Raw genomic sequence first — 20575 nt, forward strand, 5'->3', positions numbered from 1 at the left:
GAGGAAGCAAAGAAATGAGGTTAGGGATTCACAAAAGTCTCATGAATGGACGAAAACACAGGTAGGGACCGACAATATGTGAACTCGTGTGAACTTACTCTATATAAAATCCAAAGGCGTGCTTCCCGCGCATCCGTGGCCGTCAAGTAAGACAGCAAAGCCTCGGTCACTCCACTCTTCTGTAACTCAAACGGCGAAGGGGGCTCTATATGTGTGGCATTGACACGTTTCATTGGTTGGAGCAACTGAATAAGTTGGCTGAACGCGAACACCCACAAGGCCGGTTTGTTGGAATTCACGTGGGTAGCTATTGATACCAGTTTGGGCATAAGGTCAATATCCACCGCGTCGGTGATGACAGAGGGCGAACGTTCACCAGTAGGAGTAGCGTGTGATTTGGGGCCGGAGCCAGTGGACGTATGGCTAGAACTGCACGAGTTTGAGATGTGTGCAACAGAGACCACCCGGGATTCTAGTTGCCAACATGCACTTTCGATCCATTGGTTCAATGCGACGTCTGAGGCTGGACTACTGCGAAAAAAAGAACGTTGTGTTACCACAGCAAAACGACAAGTTATGGTGAAAACAGAGGTAGGATCGGGCTAATAAGTCGAGTTCGAGACCAGTAGATGAACAAACCGTGGGCGATATCGAGCAACCAGAAACGCATTGAAAAGTTTGTAGGTTAGACTAGAACTTCACATTAGCATGTGCTGAAAAGTAACAGCATTACGAACCTGCTCTCTGTTCCCTCCAGGGGCAGTGTCAGTAAAACTGGAGCAGAAACCGTCGCTCCAGAGCGCCTACACGAACCGCGGCTTGATAAATCGGTAACATGATGAGTACCGGTCTCCTCTCGAACACGGTCCACGTAAGGGGTGCTGCTTGCGAATTGCGGAAGCTCTTTGAGACGTCCGTCAGCTGGAATCCACAACTGTGATTCAACGTCTGCCAGTAACCTGGTTTCATCCAGTGAACAGTGCGTCGAAATTGACTGTAATTGAGGGTGATAGGATGCAGAAGGGGAAAAGTGACAGCAGTGTGTACCCAGAATGAGACCCATATTTTAGCACAACTCATCCTCAGGGAAAAAGGTGGCAAGTGTTCTAAACTAGTTACAACCGTTCCCTGGTTGATTTAACGAAATGAAAGTTAGCAATATGTTCAGTGGTTGCAAGCAGAAGAGGTCCTAACTTGAAAGAACGTTTGTGGTTCCGCACTGTGTCCTAATCCAAAGACAACCTTCACTAGTAGGGATAGGGCTACAAATGGAGGCGAGACTAATGTCCAAAGTAGCCCTCACTCTAGGAAAAAATCTGGTGAAGGCAGATCGGCTGAAAACAAAATCTGCAATAACTTGTAGCGCTTCTGTTGTCCGAAGACAGAGATCTTCGCAAAGAGGCAGCGCACTGACATACAACCGTCATACACTTGAAAAAACTTAAGGCAGCAAGAGTGGAGGCAAGAAGAAAGGTATTTTTCGATAGGTAACGTGTTGCTTCGATAGATAACTAGCTAGACAAACTTAGGTGAACATTTCAATGATTTTCATATCATAAAGAGTCCGCAACGATTGTTGCTAGGTCGGTCCACAGTCGAGACTTACAGAACATGATGACTACCTTCCGCTGGGGGTGTACGCTCCTACCCAGCTTCAGTGCACATAACCATGGTCCATAACGATAGTTAGCGTTTTCATAAAGCAAACTACTCACATAGTTGCTCAAAACTCTTCGACAGCCCACGACCGGTTTTGCCCTTCTTGGGGCTCATCAGGTAGGCGCAATCCCCGAGTTGCCGTCAACCTTATGATCTACTTGAACCCAAATTGAACTTTTATCGAGAAATACACTCATTTGCAAATCAGTTTGGTTTTTCATATACTGCGATATCTCGAATATCGTGCCAACTAAATCATGAGGCGGCCTGTGTGCAGTACATTCAGTTGCAGAATAGCATAAGCGAGAGATTCAGTTGAGTCTCCCGAGAAAACCAAATTGATTTGCAAATGAGTGTATTTCTCAAAAAATAGTTACGCTTCTTCGGTGCATTGATCGGTTCGGCACTACATTAATATAAGAAAGTTAATCAACGGTTCACAAAGTGAAGGTGACTAGTCAATTGAAAGCTGTCCATGATTAGAATTTCAGTGTGTAGCCACTAATTAGAGCAGAAGTGGGAAACAGCTGCTTGTGAAGGTGTCCATGAAAATAGAGTCTGAATTCTCAGCGATGTTACGCCAGTCGTTGGTGTACGTCTGTCAGACCACCTATCGGGGATAATTTGGATCCAGGAGTTACATCTTCAGAGAGAGAGAGAGAGAGAGAGAGAGAGAGAGAGAGAATGACGAGAGATCAGTCAGCCCCGAAAAAACAGCTCATGTTGAGCGGTGCCCATTCAGGATTGAGCGTCCGATTGGAGCTGTTTGACGGGTTAGTTCGGTGCATTATTAAAAAAATTGGATTCGAAATTCTCTCGCTAGAAGTTACTCTACAGGTTGATATCTTCTATGTGTGGTTGTACCGTTAGGTGAGACTATCTCGACCGGAAAATAAAAGCGTTAACAACAGGGGAACTCAACCGTTTTTACCAAGTATTTGAATAAACGAAGTTCCATTCAGCCAACAATTCAGGTGACGACATGGAACGACAACCACAGTCGAAAGTGGTGAGAATAATGAATTGCGCGTTTTACTGTGAAGCAGACATTCATCGCGGTGACAGATGTGATACTAACAAACTGCTGTCTGAATCTCAGGTAGGTAGCTGTAAAATAATCGTGAAATGCTTATATGACTAACCATAGAAGCATGATGATGACCGGTGGTAGCCGACTGGGAACTGCTCGTAGTTTCATCGATTTGGTTGGCCAAACTGTGTAATGATGACTGCGCCCTTGTGGCCGGTGTGGAAAGGTTCATTTTCCATAAGCTCACTTGATGAAGTATGCCTTCCTTGCGGAAATAGGTCGCAAACATTGGGGGTATACGGCTAATAAGCCACAAAGCAATGTGCAAACCTGAAAGGACGACGCGTCGTTCCGGGGAGTTCAACATCCCAACAATATGACTGCACACAACACGGGGACGAAGAGTTTTGGCAAGCAACACCGGACTCGAATAGAACAGCATCCTAGAGATAAGAAAAAGGTACGTAAAAGACAGACCGTGGGTTGCAAGACATGTCACAAGAATCGTGCCAACTAAATCATGAGGCGGCCTGTGTGCAGTACATTCAGTTGCAGAATAGCATAAGCGAGAGATTCAGTTGAGTCTCCCGAGAAAACCAAATTGATTTGCAAATGAGTGTATTTCTCAAAAAATAGTTACGCTTCTTCGGTGCATTGATCGGTTCGGCACTACATTAATATAAGAAAGTTAATCAACGGTTCACAAAGTGAAGGTGACTAGTCAATTGAAAGCTGTCCATGATTAGAATTTCAGTGTGTAGCCACTAATTAGAGCAGAAGTGGGAAACAGCTGCTTGTGAAGGTGTCCATGAAAATAGAGTCTGAATTCTCAGCGATGTTACGCCAGTCGTTGGTGTACGTCTGTCAGACCACCTATCGGGGATAATTTGGATCCAGGAGTTACATCTAGAGAGAGAGAGAGAGAATGACGAGAGATCAGTCAGCCCCGAAAAAACAGCTCATGTTGAGCGGTGCCCATTCAGGATTGAGCGTCCGATTGGAGCTGTTTGACGGGTTAGTTCGGTGCATTATTAAAAAAATTGGATTCGAAATTCTCTCGCTAGAAGTTACTCTACAGGTTGATATCTTCTATGTGTGGTTGTACCGTTAGGTGAGACTATCTCGACCGGAAAATAAAAGCGTTAACAACAGGGGAACTCAACCGTTTTTACCAAGTATTTGAATAAACGAAGTTCCATTCAGCCAACAGTTCAGGTGACGACATGGAACGACAACCACAGTCGAAAGTGGTGAGAATAATGAATTGCGCGTTTTACTGTGAAGCAGACATTCATCGCGGTGACAGATGTGATACTAACAAACTGCTGTCTGAATCTCAGGTAGGTAGCTGTAAAATAATCGTGAAATGCTTATATGACTAACCATAGAAGCATGATGATGACCGGTGGTAGCCGACTGGGAACTGCTCGTAGTTTCATCGATTTGGTTGGCCAAACTGTGTAATGATGACTGCGCCCTTGTGGCCGGTGTGGAAAGGTTCATTTTCCATAAGCTCACTTGATGAAGTATGCCTTCCTTGCGGAAATAGGTCGCAAACATTGGGGGTATACGGCTAATAAGCCACAAAGCAATGTGCAAACCTGAAAGGACGACGCGTCGTTCCGGGGAGTTCAACATGCCAACAATATGACTGCACACAACACGGGGACGAAGAGTTTTGGCAAGCAACACCGGACTCGAATAGAACAGCATCCTAGAGATAAGAAAAAGGTACGTAAAAGACAGACCGTGGGTTGCAAGACATGTCACAAGAGAGGCCCTGTTTGAGGAACCAAATCTGGGGCATTTGATGAACTTAGCGGTTAAAAACTAGTAACATCACGAGTGACTAAAATTTGCCTTTAAAGGATATGAACTGAGTATATATATATATATATAGTCCTGTCCAACTTTACCGAACTGCAGCACAAAAGACTTGAAGAATACTCACAACTAGGCAAGCAAGAGAAACACTGACCTTTGGATAGCTTCCATACATCTCAGACGGGTCTGGAGTTTGGTCGTTTCCGTGAACAATTCGAATAACAGTGGTAAGAGAATCTGGACTGTTTGCAGCGCCTGAATGTTATTCACGTCCAAAGCAAGCGCAGTGGAGTCCGCGTCGTTTGCGTGGCTATTAGCATCAGGCGGGTGGACGGACCCAGTGCTTTCTAAAGGCTGATCATTGGGATGATGCCGACCGCAAACACGTCTCCCTAATACGGTTGTAGTGGTAGGATATCTTGGGGAACTCCTTGTAACCAATTGTTTGTGAAGCAAGTTACACTGACTGCGAAGCAAGCGAACCCGTGGGTCCAGCTCACCAACCTCTGCTCGGTCACTCTGCCAAGCACCCGGACGTCTGAGGGTCCCAGAGGAGCTAGACGAACTCGATGAAGCCACTTTACTATCGTCTATGACCAGCTGGTTCAAAGGAACCTACCATTGAAGAAAAGGAGAGCACACGTGCATAAAATTAGGTGCTATAAAGGCTATGCAATAGTGGATCCCCAATACATTAAAACTCACTACTACTATCGACTTGACCGAGGGTCAATGGATAAAAAATTTAATTCGTTCCAGATACCTATACACCACTGAATAAGCCACCATACGCTCCACGGAAAGTTTACAGAAATTCTGGGTGTTGTTGGGCAATACTTGCAGACGTAAAAATTCGGATGAGTCTAGCTTGCGCTGGAGGACTATTGGTAGCAAGCTCGCCTCGCATGTCGGATGTGCGGAGTTCAAACCCCAAAACGGCCACTGGATATGCACTGCTGACGAGCTCTAGTAGGAGCGAAACTCGAGTTCAGTGCTTACCTCCCCTTGGTGTGTACTCAACAGAATGACTGAGCCAGGACTGAAGGATTATGTTTCAAATTATAGTGATATGAGTATGCATTTTACAAAACTCCGCAACCACCAGCACTTGAAATATTTGCAGTGGTTCCCATCTTTATCCATGGTGCCTCGGTTTCGTCCACCAAAATATACGAAAGGAGAAATGATGCATTGGAGGCAACAAAATTGACACAGCAGCACCACTAGCTGAGGTGCGTAAGCAGTGGAAGGTCCGGTGCCCGGGTTCCTATAAAGGGGGCGGTTGCCAAAGCCACTGAGTTACCTGGTCCAGAGTATCATACGTCTTAGCAAATTAAAAAATTGCCACCTTTCGGACGTTTCCACCGTTTATGAGGCTGCGTAAAAAAGGTCTCGCGTACGTGGTTTAACCAGCGTTATTGAGGCACTGTGGCTAGCTCATCTGGTGTAGATCAAGAGTGCACTGGACACCAATGATCAAACATTGAAAATCCCACAGATCATGTCTCTGCTCCACAAACTAGCAGTGAATCGTGTTGATGAGGCGAGCGGAATCGTTCTTCGATACTCTCAGTTCGCTTTTCAAGACAACGTTCCTGAGAGCGATTAATTAATCGGTCGAGAGCAAGTGGTAAATCTCAGTTGTCAAGCCTCTGGCACGAAAGTCTGATCTGTAAGGCGAATGGAGGGTAAAGGCGTTAGTTAGGGGGCTCTCAAAAGTTTGACCCGTAAGTCAGCAGGTGGTAAGAGTCTCCTGGAAAGCCCTGGCCGGAACTGATGACTCAATAGACAGGCTTTGTAGACTACAGGGGGCTGGCCTAGCCAGAGGGTATGGAGAATAGGGTATGGATATCTCATCCTCGATAATATTGTGCACAGATGCCTTTGGACCCGCGTTGGGATGCTTGTAGCTTACAACCAAATAAGTCGCTAGCGATGACGGACAACCGTTTGAGCGACCAGAGTGCATCGATTTTAGGGACGGCCTTATCTAACACGGTCTTCCTCGAAAGAAGTCAATATTGTCGTTTCTACCGTATACGGACAAAGATGGTTCGGAACACTACTAGAGCCGATTCATCTACTTCCAGTGCATTTGCAACAAAGTACTGTGGTTTTGACGAATGCTGTAGTCTGAGAGCGGTGGGGTCAAAATCCATTTCCATCGGTAAGAAAGAAATTTAGAGAACACAAATGTGAACTCCATCATACAAAAGAGGTCGACCTACAGTGAAAAGTCGAAAATTCAGTATAACCCTAAAGCAGAGTTGCGGCAACGGTGGTAGGCTATTGGTGACGGCCGAACAAAAGAGATCAACAGAGTAAAAACGGGCGAGACAAAGCAGGTCACTGCTGTTAGCTGAGATCAGGATAAACGTACGATCAAAGTAGACGTAGTTCACTTACCGAAAGACGGTGCACAAGTGATGTAGTACCGCGGTGACGGTGCTCTGAAGTGCCACCGGTCGACGAACGATCGCTCGCCGACCGATGTGGTATGGAACGATTGTCTGGTGACAAGTGATCGGTTGGGCCACCAGCAGAAGCACTGTTCACAATGAGGGAGGATAATGAGCCCGGATTCTGGTAGTGTGTTGATTCACAACCCGTTCGCTGAACCAGCATCGATGTGTTCGCGTCAGCAATACCCAACAATTGCCCCGCACAATGCGGTGGAACAGGCGGCAGGAGTCCACTGAACGAGAAAAGGTGAGTAGAATACTAGTGATAAAGATAAATTGCCACCTCCCATTCATACATACGGATAGAATAAATGGACTCGAAGAGATATGATGCAACACTGGGAGCATATAGTGTCAAGAACGCTGTAAACGTGACCTATTTTTACCAGTGCCCACCTCTCCTGTTCGAACTAGAGCACTCAGATCCTTAAGATGTCATTCAAGGTGGCTGTTTACTCAAATCTGGTTTGGTACGCACATCTAACGAAAAACTTAAGTGGCCTGACCACCTTAGAGGCCAAGTGAACATGAATTCGCACTCGACTGGTTGAATCAACACGATAATTAGAATACTACAGGTAGCGGAAGGGATAACCAGTCAGAAGGAACTCCACTTAACAAACTGATGACAGATCTGCGGAAAAGATTGAGAAACCTAAATCCAGAATCAGAAAACAATAAAAACAGAATCAAGTAATTCCTCAACAAGTTGCAGAATGTAAAGATAAACTTATGTTCATGTTCGGTGGTTAGGCATTTCCCACCCAATTCAAGTATGGCCCTGCAAGGTAGACAGTGATGGAACTATTTGAGAACACGCCAAACATTGAAGGAAACAAATCCAAGAGGTACTTTCAGCACTTCAGCTCCGACGGGCAGATAGCCTGGCAGTTGGAAAGAACTGCCATCACCTGCATTGGGATTTATTGGCGAGGTAGCGACTTATAAACCGAAAGTTCCGGATTCGTGAAATGAATGATAATTTCGGCGTTAGGAAACGGAATTCGGATTCACTCGACTCCATGTTCGAAGATATCAAATCAACAGTTGAACTGGAGAAGAACAACCTACTACCGTTCTTGGTCGTACTGGTGAACCGGAGTGTAGAGGAAACCCCCGAAACTTGCGTACATCGGAAAGATACACAAACCGATGAAACGGTTAACTGCCCCAGCGACCAGCCAATGAACCAGAGGTGTTGTATCCTATCTCCAATCAGGAGAGAAGACACACTGTGACGCCGTGAAATTGAGAATGTAGAACAAAAGCAATCCGGCATAGTTGAAAACAATGGATATCGGAGGAATTTCATCAGGCGGATGGTGCCTCAATAGCAAAACCAGAAACAGATAACCACTCATACGTTTCTTCCATATATTGAGATTACAACTGAACCCACACAAATTATGGAAGCTCACAAAATGACGGCCATTTCACGTAAACTGATTTCAACACAGAAAAAGAAAGTCCTAAAAACTGCATCAACTGTGACTAGTTTTATGTTGGCAAACACACAAAATGAGAACTCTTGTTTGTTAGTGTGAGTGGCTGCCCTACAATCGACTTATAAAGCAATCTGAGTGGTTTAACACAGCGGCCCCCACATTTTTAAGATCCTGAAATCGGTTTTTTAACAAGATAAAATATATTTTTAGCACATCAGCTTCACTAATTAACATCCTTTCAGTCAGTTAAAGAGAGCCATCCTGTCGCTGGAGAGAGGCAACTGGAGTTAATTTACAAAATCTGTTACACCTTTGGTATTTCTGCGGGTTTCCGTTGATCACCTGAATTAAGTTCCATTAAAAACCAATGTACTTTGGCCAGTCAAGTATACTTGCGGCACACACGACGAGATGACTATGGCGTCCATATAATAGGAGTAAGGGGATGAAACTTGAACAGTCTTTCGGTGAAATCGAATGGCGAGTTCTCACTGGGGCGTTGCCGGTAACTAAATCAACGTGAACTGGTCGATGGTGCATCTGAACGAACAATTGCCGGTACTAATCGGTAGAAAATTTCAGATGCTAATCGTGCCACGTGCACTAACATTCTCATGATCGAACTGTTGTGAGTTGGGAAGGAGTTGCCACGAAAACACCAACCGAATCCATTCCAGTCAAGTTCGTGGAGAGCAGATGTGACTCAGCTTTGTGTGAAAGTATCAAAACTACTGGTGATGCATCTTACCTGTCAATAGCGCATTATGCTCAGTTTGGTGGTACACCAACACCCCTAGATAAGCATAATCATCGGTCACTAAAAAGGGCGCTTCGAAAATAATCCAGAAATCAATGGTTAAACAAATAAGGGGACAGTCTTCCCAGTATATTTGAGATACTGTATGTTGGGGATGACCAAAACATGCATTATCTGATTTCGCTTCTTCTTATTAGTATTTCGAGACTGCAAACACACTGCTTCACTCAACCCGGATAGATTAGATGAAGTATTTTGTTAAAGCTCGTCACCTAGGTTACCGAACAGCTTCATTTTCACAGAAGCGCCGTCTGACAAATTGAGAATACATGTTTTTTTCAGCGGTTGGGATGTATCATCCACCGATGAACTCTAAGTTCATCAACTGAATGGCTCTCAACTAGATCACACCAGTTGTTTTTCCCAGTCTAGGTCAGATTGACAATTGGTTTCACTGATACAAAACTGAGCTTACATCATTCATCATCAAATGTATCATCCACCGATGAACTCTAAGTTCATCAACTGAATGGCTCTCAACTAGATCACACCAGTTGTTTTTCCCAGTCTAGGTCAGATTGACAATTGGTTTCACTGATACAAAACTGAGCTTACATCATCACCATCATCATCAACAACAACAAGAACAAGTAGTTCGGCCGTATGGTCGGGGTTCCCTGTGGTCATATTTCCCAGTAAAATTTCGGTGGCAAGAATACTATTTACATGACTACTGTAAGCATATAAATCATGGTCACGTATCGCTACAAGTTGTATTTTTATTTGGCCCATGGGGTGCGACATATGACAGAATTTAGAATAAGTCACGATTGTGAACACTGAAAATGCAGTCTTGGAACATCCACGGCTGAGTCTGTAAGCGTCGCACATGTCGAACACAGCAGAGTACTTAGCGATTGAAGCAATGAAGTGGTCCTAATGGTGCTCCACAGCCTTTCATCAGACAAGGTCTTTTAGTTCTGCGCCAATTCGAAAAAGCCCTATAAATTCTGTGAACACTTGTCCTGAATGACGTTCTTCGTTGGAAGAGAGCAGAAAAAAAGGAAAAGCGAGTGGTTTTTTAAAATGAAGTTTCGCATCCTATACGGGACCAACACAACATACCAAATGAGTTGTACTATTGAGTGGACGTCCTCTTGACTGCGCTTCGTAACAGATACCGTAAGCGGGAGTGAATCAGACAGAGGCGACAGAGTGAGCATCAAAGGAGGCCATATGTCTGGGGGCCCGAGGGTTGCAGAGGAACCCAAATCGTCACCAACCTCGGGACGAGAATGCTTGGAAAACGACGTGCGTTTTCGAGTATTACCAGAATGGGAACGATGGCGGCGAGGGGAACCAGGCTGATCACCGGTAAGTGGGGCTAACAACGATGGATTGTCAAGAGGGCATGAGATGATGGATTGCAGAGTATCCGAATCGATAGCTTCTCCGGTCAATATGCAGTACAGCGTGGATGAGATGTCTGTAGAAGAGAAAAATGAATTCAGCCGTAAATGCACAAGCAGACACCCAGCCAAGTGGCTCGCTTCAATGGGGCTATGCATACCAACCAAACAGGTCCATCGCTACCAGGATAAAAAGGTAGTAAAAAGAAAGTTCCGCAATTCGATAGTACTGTCAATTTTGGCAGCAAATCAAGACTAGCGGCCGGCGGTGTTACTCTTGCGACAAAAACGAGACAACGACTCGCTTACGTCAAAAACACGATTGCGTGGAACGGTTGGGTAAAGAGAAAAAACGGTCAACCATTCATGGTTGTCATAGAATTGGCGGTGCTGAAATCTAATGGCCTGTCTGAAAACTACAACAAATTCGGACCACTCTCCTCCTTCGCAGTCAGTCTTAACGGCCAAGCAAACTCGGAGTTCAAATCGTTGCTAATAAGGACTTTGCCAACCCCGTTCCTGGAGAACCAGTGGTCATTCTTAGAAAAGGTGCCAAGGAACATTGCTCGTTTGACATGCATTTCGTACGAATACCGCGCGAAGGTAAGCAACGGATTACACAGTCGTTGGGAGCGCCGGTCAGAGTTAATGAAGGCAAACCACGCATCACCATTGAAAAAACGCAAGCACTCAAATGTCATGAGACCGTATAGGGACGACATGGATGGTTGTTAAAAACCTGTTATATCGCAAGCTGTGTTTTGCGAAACAAGAAGTTAAGTGAGGCGTCAAGACGTCTCAACAATCCTGAGCACAACGTGGGTGATTTTTCGCAATGACAGAGGAATACTGTCCACGACTTCATGTAACTTGAGGCTTCCTTGGCTTGGTTCGTTTATTGGATAAGATTGTGGATTAACATTTTCACGAACAGGGTTTGGTCGCACACAAATGGTACTGGCTCCGTTAATGATAATTTGCACAGATAGTTAAGGAAAAATGATGCTGCTTTTTCTCCAGGCTTTTACTGCGGACTGGCCAGAAATAAAGATGGTCAACTGGTATCAACAGCTTAGCAATGATCATAAAAAAATCGCGAGTTATATAGTGCGACGGGAAATTTGATTTCGGAATGTCTTCAACGACAGAGGTGCGAGTGGTTTGACGATGCAGTATAGATGCCCTCCCATCATTCATTGAGTAACGTGTTACTTTCTGTGCCAGACGGACAGTGTGTATGAGGGTAACGGCAGAGGCACTGTGATTGTGAACTCTCTTCCACGATGGTGTTTAGGTGAACCTATGCCTAGTCCCAGATGTTGAAAAATATGGTTCTCAAAACATCTTCGAATGGAGACGTTCTGTTCCTCCCGGAATACCCAAAAACGAGTGGAGGACACAATTGAGAATTGGGTATTGGGGAGTCCCGGGGAATTCCGGGTCTAATAATCTTCAGTGGGTATTTTGTCCACCAATAGGTTATATGTGTAGATGAAGGAGAATTAACAGATCCGGGTCTAATAATCTTCAGTGGGTATTTTGTCCACCAATAGGTTATATGTGTAGATGAAGGAGATATTAACAGATAAAATAAAGGTCCATGAGGTCAGCTGCTCAGTGTCAACCACGACAGCATTCTGGACAAATTGATGTAAAACCAATGATTAACCTTGAAAAATACGGAGCGGCTTCCTCCCAAAACTACAAGCAGACCATATGGAAGTTTTCGATTTGGTTTCAAACCATCGTTCGTGAAAGCTGTGCTCTACAGTTCACGCGCACCGCCTTGCTGCACAAGAGGAGACAGCAGTAATAAAAAATGGTCGACTGTTAGATCCACGTGAAATCAGCGATTATGGACTGATGGAACTACCTAACGCGGCCAAAATATGAAATATAAAATGAATTCCAAGTTAGCTTACAAAAATTTCTAAGCTCCGTGATGTACCAAGAACTAGGTGCCCACTTAGCTGGAAGTGGAACAAACAGATGAAATTGACCAGCTTCATCACACCGCTTCGGAACGTGTATACCAAATGAATCGGTGGTCGTCAAAGATAATCAGTAATGTCCTTGAAGCTTTCGTGTTGTGCGTCACCACGACCACAAAGCCATTAAGGCGCGTACGGGGGTATCAATCACATTCTAAATCACTGTGAACAGTAAATCGAGGTAGATTTCAAGCAACAACATTAGCCGGTTAAATCGAATGCACACGCAGTAGATGATCTTAGTACGTGGTTGACTATAAACTCTCGATGGAAAAGCACACATTGGTGGGAAATCTATAGAAGTAACTAAAAAATAAAGTTGTACTTACTTTTTTTCACCAACTCCACCGCAAGTTCAGGACACGAAGAGCACACAATAGCTAGCATGTGAATCACGTCCCGTACACTTGAAAGAACCGGCGGTGACGCCATTAGCTGCGGAATAAAACCGATGTAAACGGTAAGATTCTAGTTGGTGGATCAGACTAGGACAACATCTAAACGTTTCCGTACACAAGACTAGCCGATAGAGGCTCTATACATCCCGAGGAGTAGCTTTAAGCGAAAACTAACTATAAAGTGATAGGAAGAGGGTTGTAAAGTGAAACGAGATAAGTTACTAAAATACGTTCTGCGCATACTAGTCCGATTTCAATAACAGAAATGCGTTTTTAAAAATTTTATTTGTAGTTATGAAATGTGTTATCAGAGCCGCAGAATTTCAGTGACTATAGGGAGAAACATCACCTGTACGGTTAAACAAATCTGCCGTCAGTGAACAGTTGTAAAAAAGGTAAGTACGGCTTGGGGCTTCGTTTTCTAGGGACGATGGATGGGACTGGGAGGATGTAAACGACTCAAGGTTGGAGAAATCGATAGGCTGTCGAACACGGCTAGCAGGACAGGTGTGATAGGAAAGTTAACACTTTCGTGCTATTCCGAGTGCACGGACAACCGATAGGGGAAAAGACAACGGATTCCTCTTACACCAATTACAAGTAGTCCTCTGGCACGGAATTTCGAAATCTACCAAGCGGCTTTATGTTTTAGAAACTTTGCTTAGGATAATAAATTTCTGTGTCTATTGCTACCTGTTGGTTATCCTGTTACGAACAGGCGTCACGCTAGTTATGAAAAGCCTAGCATTAACCCATTTACACTGCATCTCGAATCCGAATAAATACAGTCTCCCACGAAGGTCGAGAAATTGTAAAATGCGTGACGAATGAATGAGCACTGCTAATGTACATAGCTCAGAATAACAGTGTTCCAAATTACTCCTGGATGATCTATTTAGTTGCTGACCCGAAGAGAGCCAAAATAAATCACATGTTTGGCATGTCCTAGAGGATCTGAGCGTTAATCAACAAACAGCGAGTGAATTTGTACATAAGTACATACCAGATGTTGTAAATTCGTAAATAGGTCACATGTCGTAACGATGCGCTTAAGCAATTCCGGTTCGTTGCGATACGTGTTGACCAAACGGACAAAGCATGTGCATACATGCTCCACACAACGTGGCTCCGGCGCTTTCAACCGCTCAGCCAGACCGGGTAAGCAATCGATAATTAGCTCGAAGTCGCTCGGCTGCAAATTCACGAAACAATTGGCCACCATCGTCAGGATTGTCCGGTGTTGCGCAAGAGTGACAAAATCATAGAATCCCAGGGCGGACTACGGGGGTGGGAAATAGGGACGGAACGTGTCGATACACGTGAGTGATTACAATTGTTACAAAAAACACTGTGGTGGACAGGCGGAAAAACTGGAAATAGGATAAGTCTGAACACCAGGTAAAAAAAATACAACCGTTGGGAAAAAGTTAAGTGTAACTGAACAGAAGACCTTCCGGATAACGTTCTCTGTGAGCGCGCAAAAGTCGAGAATGTTTGAGTGGCCAAAAAACAACGGATCATGAGTTCAGAAACAGGCTTGGTTTGGAGGCTCATTCCATTGAGTTCTTCATATTGAATTGAATTTATGTACAAGATAAGCGCTGCCTAGCAAATAGTACGACACAGCACTCATCGGGGTAGTAAAATCCAAAACTACCGAAAAAGTACGTGCTCTTCACATTGTTTGAAATGCTGATTAGCGTTAATAGCTACAACACGTGACGCCCAAGTGCACTTTGTGGTTAAGTTGAGAAATTGTACGATTTTTTAACTAAGGTACCAGTGACACGTGCGTAGAACACCTGATGCTGAGAAGAACAGTACGACAAGTGAGTTCGAAGCAGTTCGTTGTGAAGAAGTTTGAAATACGGAAACTTCACAAAGGAGCCCAAAAAATGGCACAAACCAATAACAAGGAAACGTCCATGGGACATGGCTTCGTACGAAGAAAGCAGCTAAGCAACATGGATTTCAAACACCACCAACAGTGTACCGATTGTTAGGTTATCAGATGGAAATCACAGTCGATTCAGACAGTTGGAAGCTCCCCGATTTCGCTGCCCAACGGAGCTGTATTACGGAGGCCATAAATGCATTATATTCTATCTGACCACCGAGCCACGATGTGGTTTCATAGCTTACTCCGGTTAGGATGTCCGTCCATTTTTAAATGACACAATCTAATTGGGACGAATTCCAATTTGGTCTTTCTCTTATTACTCCAAGAAAATAAGGAACCTATCGTATGACGGAGCACTCATCTGCTCGAGCGATCGCTCCTTCCTTGTTACAGTGAGCGACTTTGTTGCACATCATTATCATCTTCACCTGTGAAAACCATATACTTGCCGTATAATTGTTACAGCTGACAGTTTCATCAGCCGACAATTTGGGGGATGTGAGGTCTATAGCTACGCATTGGAGGCGATAACAGATATAACTGATCATTAAACACAGGGATTAGTGGACGTTTCATCGGGAAGATCGGAGGGCGAACTACGCATTGAAGGCACCAACTCGGTCCTTGTAGATACAAGTTCAGCTTTGCAGGCTGTCAGACTCAGAAAAATTCCTCACCGCCATCCTCATTATCTACCGTTGTTATTTCTGCGCTTACCAATTGAGTGGTCGTAGCCACCGCATAAGTATCAAATAACCACTGATGTGGTGTAACAATGTGGTGTAACCATGTACATACTGCTGGGGTGCAGCCGCTGTCGAGTTGGACGCATAATTCACGTGACTAGTCTGACGGGACAAACGAAGGATATCGAGCGACGATAAAGAGATTTACGATGCGAAGTTTTCGTACGCACCCACATACAACGGAAGGCTGGGTAACGTTGTAGCAAGGGACGTTACAGTGAGCGCAGCTCCATGATCATGCACTGCAAAGGTTACATCAGTTTTAAGTGGGACCGATATTCAAAGTTTCCTTTCGTAAGTAAACAGGAAACTTGGTGAAATTGTGCAGACAGCCCACTAGATGGTTCACCATTTTTGGAGTCTATTAGCTGGGCTTAACGTCCCGATGAAGAAGACAACATGGGGCTTGTAGTGAGGTCACACGAGAGGTATCCTAACGCATCCTTCTACAACAGTCCGCTGAGTGAGTGATTTGTTCAAAGCCGTGACGTTTTTACTTCCTGGGAAAAAACATACCATATTGCGAATATACACTAATTTGCAAACTAATTTGGTTTTTCGAGAGACTGACCTGGAACCCAGCTGAATCTCTCGTTTGTGATGTTCTCAGGCAACTGAATGTGCTGCACCAGGCCGCAAACGAGAGATTCAGCTTGGTTCCAGGTGAGTCTCTCGAAAAACTAAATTAGTTTGCAAATGAGTGTATATTCGCTTACTTCGTGCAATTTGGTTTCAAGTAGAAACCCGGGGACTGCGCCTACCTGATGAGCCCCAAAAAGGGCGAAACCAGTTGTGGGCTGTCGACGGATTTTCAGCAACCTTGTGAGTAGCACATTACAAAGTTATACATACTATATTGCGTTTACACTCTGCATCGTGAGTGACGATAGAGTGAACGGGCGCTTCTCTGGACTTATCAGTTTAACAGTCCCATCGTGTTGCGCTCCAGGCAACGGAAAGTACGTCTAAAGGAAACAAGACCGAGGAAGTAACTACAACCGAACAGAGAATGTATCATAATACGCAGACAAAACAACTTGACAGACTGAGAATAGACACTTGCTGTCTAGGTAACTTGTGGAAGAATGACGGTCTCATTTTTGTTATCAGTAGTCTGCTTTTCTACTTGTCACCAACATGCCCAAGAACCGGTCCGGTAAAATGTAGGAATACCAAAAGTTATCCAGTGTGGAGAAGGGCATAGTTCACATATGCGAACAACATCGGAGAACAAAACAGTTATCGTTTTTTTGACAAGTTTGTCGGATTTCAAACAAGTAAAGCTTCGATAGTTGCGGAGTTAAATGGATGAACAAGAAGACAGACAAAGCACATGACTGTCGCGCATACCCTGATGAATGACGGTCGTTTGTGTACGTGCGTAAACACACTGAAACCCGGACGTGTGGATGATCACGTGATGTTGGAAAATGAGATCAGCCCTTTCTGTCGGACAGAAAAGCTGAACAGCTCGAGAACAAAGCATATGAACAGAGGAAACAGTGATACGCCTAGCCGGGTGAATATACTATCGAGCGATGCACGAGCCGCGCGAATGAAGGTTATACCGGAAGAAACAGCTGATGTCAATGAACAGCTGAGGTTTGGGTCCGTCTGAAGAGAGAACACAGACCAATACCAAGCAGGTCTAGAAAAGGCAAGTGACGAGTAGAAAATATGTACATGAGTCCCGTAGGGTTGACATGATAAAACGAAACTGACTTCCTTCTGAGATTAAGTTCGGATCGGAAATTTTATCACAATCGTATTAGTGGTGCAGCTGTTAAGAAAACCACCTAATAAATTTCCGTGAGAAAGCCGTCAGCATCTGCCATAGGAAAACTAGAAAGTTTTTCAAAGTTATCAATCCCCTCTCTTTACGGACGAGCGACCAGGAAAGTTCAAACCGATCAGGTGACAACAATGACTGGGCTTCGTCACTTCGGTTGTTTTGTCCACAGTTCACGTATTTCTCTTTCCAGCACTACGAAGCCGTTGATAGCGATATCGTAGGTTCACGTCGTTGGTCCTGTGGTTGGTGTACATGCGTGATGCGGCTCAACGAACAGACAACCACAGTTTCTCATGTTCCACAAACAGGCAGTTTGTCCGCCGAACAGTAGTTATCGTAGAAGTGGAAATAAAAACTTCCGTCCCGTCATGCTGCTAGGGAGAAAACTGAAAACCGTGACACCGATTTCGGACAACAGACGAACCTAGATACTATTAAACACCATCCATCGCGATGACGCCACGCTTCCTTGTAACTAGAGTTATATACGGGAGAAATGCCGAATGGAATTCATCAATCGGCGTTTAAAAACTCAAATCGTGATGATGTAGATTGGAAGGGTCCGACACACAGAACAGTATTAACTGCCTAGAATGGAAGCGTCTTACCATAATCGCTCCGGATTGCAGTACTTCTCTACCATGTCGCCTGGATAGTTGTTCAAGCAGATTGATGATCCGTTCCAAAATATCTCCCACGAAACTGGATGACATGGTTGTCAAAAGCAGAGGTAATGCTGGGACCACAGCTTCTGAACTGCGGGGTAACGCATCCATCATGTGGGTTAGCACGTTACAACCCAAATTTTTCAGTTCAATCAGATGTTCTTCACCACACTCTAGTATGTCCAATATACAGCTGACAAGACTGTGAACATTCATATTGATGAGATTCTCCTCGAATCCCATTAGGAGGATCTGTGAGAGAGAACACAAATAAAGAATGAGTACTGAAAGTGAACACGGGCTAATATATATGTCATGTTGGGATCACAAAAATGTTACTCGCCTGATTGATGTCTTGTAAAATGACCAACTGCATGGAACGGTCATCCGGATTCTGGTGTAACTGTGCAATCCGGTGGTTGATCCCACTAACATGGGGACTATGGCGGCCACCTGCATGACTGGTGCTGCCCCTGGCCACTGACCAGTTGACCACGTCACGACCCAAGCCGGCGGATACTATTAGGTTTGTCTCCACATTGGTGTGACGAGAAAGCTTCGTAGAGAACTGAGTTGGCGGTTGTGATGAATTTGTCGGTAGTGAGGAGAAGGAGCTGATGTCCGTGGTTGCTGCTGCCTTAGGGTTACGTGGTGCAGAGTTCAAAGAAATGAACCGTGCAACGTTGATCGAGTTTAGTAGATCTTGGTGTTGTTTCTGTTGCGATTGTTGTTCGTGGGGGTGGTGAGAAACAGAATAAGTGGTGCCGACTGGAGACGGAGTAACCAGGAGTGGAGCAGAGGAAGTGTCAGTAAATACTGGTAAAATAGCATTGGGCGGCGGTTTTCCGGCTTGATAGGATAAGCTCATAACAGTCCGTCCATCATAATGAAGTGGGCCGGTATTCAGAACGGAATGTGGTATCGTATAGTTCAAACCGGTCGCAGATGACTGACCAGTCCCATCAGAAGGTAAAGTAGCTTGAGCACCTAGAGAAACGAAAAACAGTGGAAAACCATATAACTGTGATGTGACCGGAATTTTTTGAAAGCAAACCAAACACAGGCAACCGCAATTGTGCGTTCACAATCCAGGCAGAAATTTTGGAAGAACATTGGATAAATCGACAAGTATAATTGACCGGAGTAACAAAAGGCTCTAATACATAACATGGAAACCGAGAGGAAAAGTGGATAACCAAAAATCACTTACTGAAATCTGCACTGGGCAAATAGGCAATATTGACCGGCTGATGTGGGTCCACTGGGGAGGCTCCACTCATGGAACAGGGGTTACTGCTGAAGGACACCGTTCGCAACTGGCTTCCTGGAGGGACGGTAAGATCGATCGGTAAGGTGGATGGTTGGTGGTAGGATTGGGTATTTCTGTGATCGGAACGCGAACCATCAGCAGCAGGTTGATTAGCCCCATGTGGGATTACGTAGAGGTTCTGTTCTGTCCCTGTGACAACGGTGGTACGATGAGTAGAACTGCGCCTACTTACATATCGTTCGCTACTGGGTGTGGGTGGTACACTACCAGGAACCAAGTATAATGAAGGTGTACAAGTAGCGTATTGATGGGACAACAAACCAGTACATGCAGACTGGGCCACAGACACTGGTTGATTCGACTCCGGAGCTCCTTCAGAGAGCATAGTATTAGTCCCGTTGCCCGTCGCGTTCGAAATCTCTGTAGTACCTTGCTTGATTGAAACAGCAGCGCGCGACCGTCCGTCACAGCCTAACTGAAGTGAAGAAACTTCGGTGGCGCGGTGGTGCAAAAGTTTGCCTCCAGCTGAATATGATGGTTTTAGTTGGGTATGTTCAGTTGGATTCGGACAAACTGCAGACCGCTGACGATCGCGTCGTCTAAAGTGGAAAAGCGGGTGAAAACTGGAGACTAGATTGGTCAATGTCTCAACAGCAAAGTGTAATTTATTCCAGAGAATGGTGTGAGATACTGCATTGATACATGACACCGTCACGCCATCCAAGAACAGTCTGCTCACCAGAAATTAAAGAAATTTCTAAGACTTAGTAGGTTTCCAAACAGTAAGCATCAAAGTGCATGAAGAGTGCGTATCCGGTTAGTGCTACCCAGAACCATTGAGTTACCCAAGTGCGCGAAGCAGATTTACTCAGCAGCTACGACAACAGAATGAATGACAAAAAGCGTATCATATGTCGATTGACTCGGTCTATGCTGCCGAAACACAGCAAACATTTCTCGTTCAGACGTCACACCAACTGGATACGAAGAATGTGCAATTATGACTTGACACTTTGTTTGGGTCACTGGTTAAGTTCTTTTTCGGACATCCATCACCATCATCATCGTTGTCAGCTGTAATAACCGCGTACTCGTCGTACAGTGGTTGCAGCTGCCGCAGTTCTGTTCACGGATGGTTTCGGGTGGAGGGGTAGGTAGCTGGCTGGAGCTGATAAATTGGTGCATAAATCCAGCACTGTCAGTGGGCTGTCAATTGGGGGGGGGGGG

At 44.8% G+C, this 20575-nt stretch overlaps 2 protein-coding genes across 2 annotated transcripts in view; one reads left to right on the forward strand and one right to left on the reverse strand.

The window, feature by feature from the left end:
* The window catches only part of T265_10549 (hypothetical protein), a gene marked incomplete at both ends in the record, with an annotated part of 51427 nt that overhangs the window by 17652 nt on the left and 13200 nt on the right, over positions 1-20575 (reverse strand). The window contains 12 exons of the mRNA XM_009176951.1: positions 99-531; positions 738-994; positions 2742-3132; positions 4248-4403; positions 4668-5128; positions 6920-7208; positions 10303-10663; positions 12907-13012; positions 13979-14254; positions 18022-18330; positions 18446-19065; positions 19289-19947. Coding sequence (XP_009175215.1) covers positions 99-531; positions 738-994; positions 2742-3132; positions 4248-4403; positions 4668-5128; positions 6920-7208; positions 10303-10663; positions 12907-13012; positions 13979-14254; positions 18022-18330; positions 18446-19065; positions 19289-19947 — 4318 coding nt within the window. The remainder of the gene's footprint in view (positions 1-98; positions 532-737; positions 995-2741; positions 3133-4247; positions 4404-4667; positions 5129-6919; positions 7209-10302; positions 10664-12906; positions 13013-13978; positions 14255-18021; positions 18331-18445; positions 19066-19288; positions 19948-20575) is intronic.
* The window catches only part of T265_10551 (hypothetical protein), a gene marked incomplete at both ends in the record, with an annotated part of 13627 nt that continues 7125 nt past the window's right edge, over positions 14074-20575 (forward strand). The window contains 2 exons of the mRNA XM_009176953.1: positions 14074-14133; positions 16232-16284. Of these exons, the coding sequence (XP_009175217.1) occupies positions 14074-14133; positions 16232-16284 (113 nt within the window). The remainder of the gene's footprint in view (positions 14134-16231; positions 16285-20575) is intronic.

This window comes from Opisthorchis viverrini, assembly GCF_000715545.1.
Source record: "Opisthorchis viverrini unplaced genomic scaffold opera_v5_384, whole genome shotgun sequence".
Taxonomy (NCBI): Eukaryota; Metazoa; Platyhelminthes; class Trematoda; order Opisthorchiida; family Opisthorchiidae; genus Opisthorchis; species Opisthorchis viverrini.